Consider the following 4,378-nt stretch of genomic DNA (forward strand, 5'->3'; position numbering starts at 1 on the left):
CCCCCCCGCCACCCCAAACAAGAAGTGACTGTCTGGAGGCTTCAAATCAACAGGCACCACCAAAAAGAGAAAGCAACAGGGGGAAGAAAACAACGGCTACCCGGGCAGCCGCCTCCGGTTCTGACAACTCCGAGGGAAGCACTTTCAGAGCTGGCTAGAGAACGAGGGCTGGTGCGGAGAGGGACTAGACGCTGCCAACCGCACCGGGGCGCAGATAGCTCCCCCAGCCTCCCACCCCAACCCTTTTGGGTTTTGTTCACCGTGCTGTCATCTGTTTTTCAGACTTTTTTTTTTTTTTTCCCCCTGAATTTAACATGGTGAAGAAAGGAGTGAAGAAGAGAACAAAGTAAACTCCTGGGGGAGTGAGGAGCGAGGGGGAGCGAGGGTGACCCACACCACCACCGCCACCACCAGCTCCTGCTACTGCGGCCACCCACGTCCACATTCACCAGGAGACCCAGGGGCGCGCGCGGCAGCGGATCCGAGAAAGGAGCGAGGAGAGGCAGCCGGCCCTTCCGCGGAGTTATGGATGTTGGTGCTTTCACTTCTGGCCAGATCCGAGCCCAGAGGGAGCTAACCAGTGGCCGCCACCTCCAGCTGTCTCCTTGCCTCGCACCAGGTCTTACCCTTCCAGTATGTTCCTTCTGATGAGACAATTTCCAGTGCCGAGAGTTTCAGTACAATGTGGAAATGGATTCTGACACATTGTGCCTCAGCCTTTCCCCACCTGTCCGGCTGCTGCTGCTGCTTCTTGTTGCTGTTCTTGGTGTCTTCCGTCCCTGTCACCTGCCAAGCCCTCGATCAGGACATGGTGTCACCAGGGGCCACCAACTCCTCTTCTTCTTCCTCGTCCTCGTCCTCCTCGTCCGTCTCCTTGCCTTCCAGTGCGGGGAGGCATGTGCGGAGCTACAATCACCTCCAAGGAGATGTCCGCTGGAGAAAGCTATTCTCTTTCACCAAGTACTTTCTCAAGATTGAGAACGGGAAGGTCAGCGGTACCAAGAAGGAGAACTGCCCGTACAGTAAGTAACAAATGCGCGTTCCCCTCCTTCCAGTTATCCACCCCCACCCCACAAGGGGGGTAAAATCTGTTCCAGATGTGGCCAGCTAAATATTTACGTCCCCAACTCCTGTAAAATGATTAAGTGGAATACTTTCACACTAAATCACCCCCCCCCCGCCCGCCCCGTGTATACATTGTGCTGCCGCACCCCCTCCCCGCGGCGCGCTCCCTCAACACCCCCCACTCCGTTTGCCACCCCATCTGCCCTGTCTCCTTGGCTTGCCCCTCGCGGGACCACGCAGGGCGCCCAAGAGTTCCCTCAGTGCATAGATGCCCCTCTCTGTCTCCATCGTCCTTCCCCACCTCACCCCAAGGTCTCCTTTCCCTCCCTTCTGGAAATGGCTCAAGTAAACACATTTTGTTCTTTTCGCTGGCAATCTTATTAAGAGTTTCAGGACAGTTTCCTCAAGCTGAAAATAATTATCCGCTGTCAATTGTAGGGACTTTATGGGAACTTTAAGAGAGAAAAGTCAAATTCACTGTCTCCCCACCCCCATCTCTTTACCCCACCACCACTGTAGATAGGAGGAAAACATTTTTCTGGTTTTGATTTTTTGTTGTTGTCGTTGGTCCCTCTTGTTGGTTTGAGTGATTGCAGTCCATGAAGTTAGCTTTTCAGGCACCACCGCTGCTATTTGTCTTCTGCCTGCCTTCTCTCTTGGTAACATGATGCTCATGTCTGCATTGTCAATAGCATATGCGCTGCTTTGTGGTGTCCTGTTGTACTCGTTTCTTCTGAAACCTCTCATATTGCAGAGGCATAGTACTACAGTGCTATAAACATCTGGGACTGGAGTCACACAGACCTCACACAAATTTCATTGTCATTCTTTTATTTTCAAAGTAAAAGTCATAAGTCTGTTTCCATGGTTATAGTTTATCCCACAGGATGAGGTTTCCTCCTCAGTACGAAGTATGCCCCCATCCTTTGATTTCTTGCCTTTTTCCTTTCTCCTTCCCTCTTTCTTTCCTTCCTTAGCTGTTTCTCCTCTTTCTTTCTTGCAGGGATGTGGGCTGGGTAGGGGGAGAGAGAACTAGAAGAGGAGGGGTGGACATTGTGTCTCTTCTTGAATCAGTCCAGCAAAGCCAGATTACACTGTTGGCTTCCTTTCCTGCTTACTTTCAAGTGGTGAGACTTATTCATCCTCTATTGATTGCAATTTGAAAGGATCGGGAGGCTGTGTAATGGCACACTGAAGACAGTAGACAATGACTTTAAACATCTTTAATGACCATTTAGCATTATCTCCATGGTGCTTCCAAGTCACCTTTTCAAGGGACTTTTTTATGTCAATTGTTTGGGAATTCCAAGCATATATTAATATTTGCTAGCTAACTTAAAAAGAGAGTCATAGATTTCAGATTCCTTAGCCCAGAAAGTATCTGGTATTAATGGGAAAGACAGTTAACCAGAACTTAGCATTATCTTTTTAAAATAAAGATTTATAAGAATTAAGATTTATTTTTCTTATTTGGGGACTCACATTCAAAACTAATTTGTGTTCCTCCTCAGCTGCTACTTCCATGTACTAAAATTAGCAATATGTTTACAAGTAATAAAAATATTTGTATAAGTGTTTTAAAGTATTCCATCTTATGTTTATCACCAGAAATGAACCTGTATTCCTCTACCTATCTATATTTTTCCTGCTCTTATTAATTAGAAATAACTGAAATAAAGTCAGTTATGATGACTGTTTTTGCTATAATTTAGTATATGAATTTATTAGATATGATATATAGTTGTTAGGTTATTGATTTAAATTTTTAATATTTTTATTCACTTCTAAAACAAAATAGTTATGGTACTATCCAGGTAGTATGATGGGGAAGAGGTGGTCCAACACTTACTGACGAGTGAGCTGGGACAGGGACTGAAATTTTTCTTTATATTTTTACTTCATGGAAATAACTCAAAAGAAATATAATTTCAAAGTGTTATCCTTGAGCAAATTTTTTTTACAAATGACAATGTTATTGCTGTATTTTAAGTGTATTTATAATGTCATGTAAAGACCAATTATAGTAGTTTATTTATGTGTCTTAAATTACTATTTTCTAAAATAATGTACACTGTGTAATTAACCGTTTAGTAAGATGGTTTCCAGGGTACACATTAAAATATATTTTTACAGTAAGAATTATCTGCAAAGAGAAAAGTATATGATTTTTATCACATAAAAACAAGTGGAAATTTTTCACCCTGTCTAAAGTACACTAATACGTCTTCCATATGACAAATTATAACTGATAGTCCTTGTTAAAATTCTAATATCTTATATAGTAATGCAATCCTAATCAATGGTTGAAATGAAAGGAGGTGGAGCCTGCTCTGTTAATAGCAAGCCATAAATAATTTAGGCTTTCCAAAAACATCTGTATCAAGACATAACAAGTGAATAGTAAAGGTTGAAAAAGCTTTAATTTCACATGTGGCTGGGTAATCAGAATGCTGCTACAATTTCCAGCTGGACTGATTCAGCTGAACTACATGGTATCATTAAGATATTGTCTAAATGTTGCATAATTACATGAGAACAAACTTTGCCATGCCTACAGGGTAATCAGCCAGCCAGCCCACCAAATGGTAGCCTGTTAAATATTAGGGTATCTAACCTCTGATGTTCCTTGTCCAAAACCGCATTTCAGTAACATTTTCCTAAACAAGTTATTAATTATTCTCAACGTACAAAGCTGTTCTTTTAAGGTTTGCTTATTTGAAGCTTATTATTATTTGAAGCTTAATTTTCTTTGTTACTTTTGACCCTAGTATTATTGCTGCTAAAATACAGTAACAGCTTATCTCAGAGGCTACATGTTTGTGATGTCCTGAGTAATTAAATGACTGTTTCACTGGCTTTCTGCCAGCAAAATGCTAACAAAAGAGAAGTAAGGAAATCACCCATTAGCACTGCAAAATCATTTTTAGCTTCTACTTCCAAAGTTGGCTCCCAGAAATTGGATGGTTCTAAAAATATTACGTATGCTAGAGAAACTCTTCTCCATTTCAAGTGACTATTATAATTTTTTAGTGGTGGGGTAATTTTTGTTTGCTCCTTTGCCATTATGTGAGAGTAGAATAAAGGGAGCAGTGATGAATTATGTTTCTCCTGCTAGAAGTCTGAGAAAGCCTGAATAATTTAGAATAGCTGTGGTGTATCTGTCACTAGATATGCTCAGGCTCATTTAGGTTTGTTTTATCATTCTTTACATCTAGAGCTTTGCCCTTGAAACATTACCACTCAGCTCCAGTTCTGGCCTACTAGAAAGGCTGGATACAGCTGTTAAGTGCCCTTGCAACTGGGACTGGCGGTC

General features: G+C 42.3%; 1 protein-coding gene across 1 annotated transcript in view; it reads left to right on the top strand.

The window, feature by feature from the left end:
* Positions 1-6: 6 nt before the first annotated feature.
* FGF10 (fibroblast growth factor 10) overlaps positions 7-4,378 on the top strand; it is a 99,120-nt gene continuing 94,748 nt past the window's right edge. The window contains exon 1 of the mRNA XM_010852965.1: positions 7-1,022. Coding sequence (XP_010851267.1) covers positions 683-1,022 — 340 coding nt within the window. The 5' untranslated portion in view covers positions 7-682. The remainder of the gene's footprint in view (positions 1,023-4,378) is intronic.

This window comes from Bison bison, unplaced genomic scaffold (genome assembly GCF_000754665.1).
Source record: "Bison bison bison isolate TAMUID 2011002044 unplaced genomic scaffold, Bison_UMD1.0 scf7180017864319, whole genome shotgun sequence".
NCBI classification, from domain to species: domain Eukaryota; kingdom Metazoa; phylum Chordata; class Mammalia; order Artiodactyla; family Bovidae; genus Bison; species Bison bison.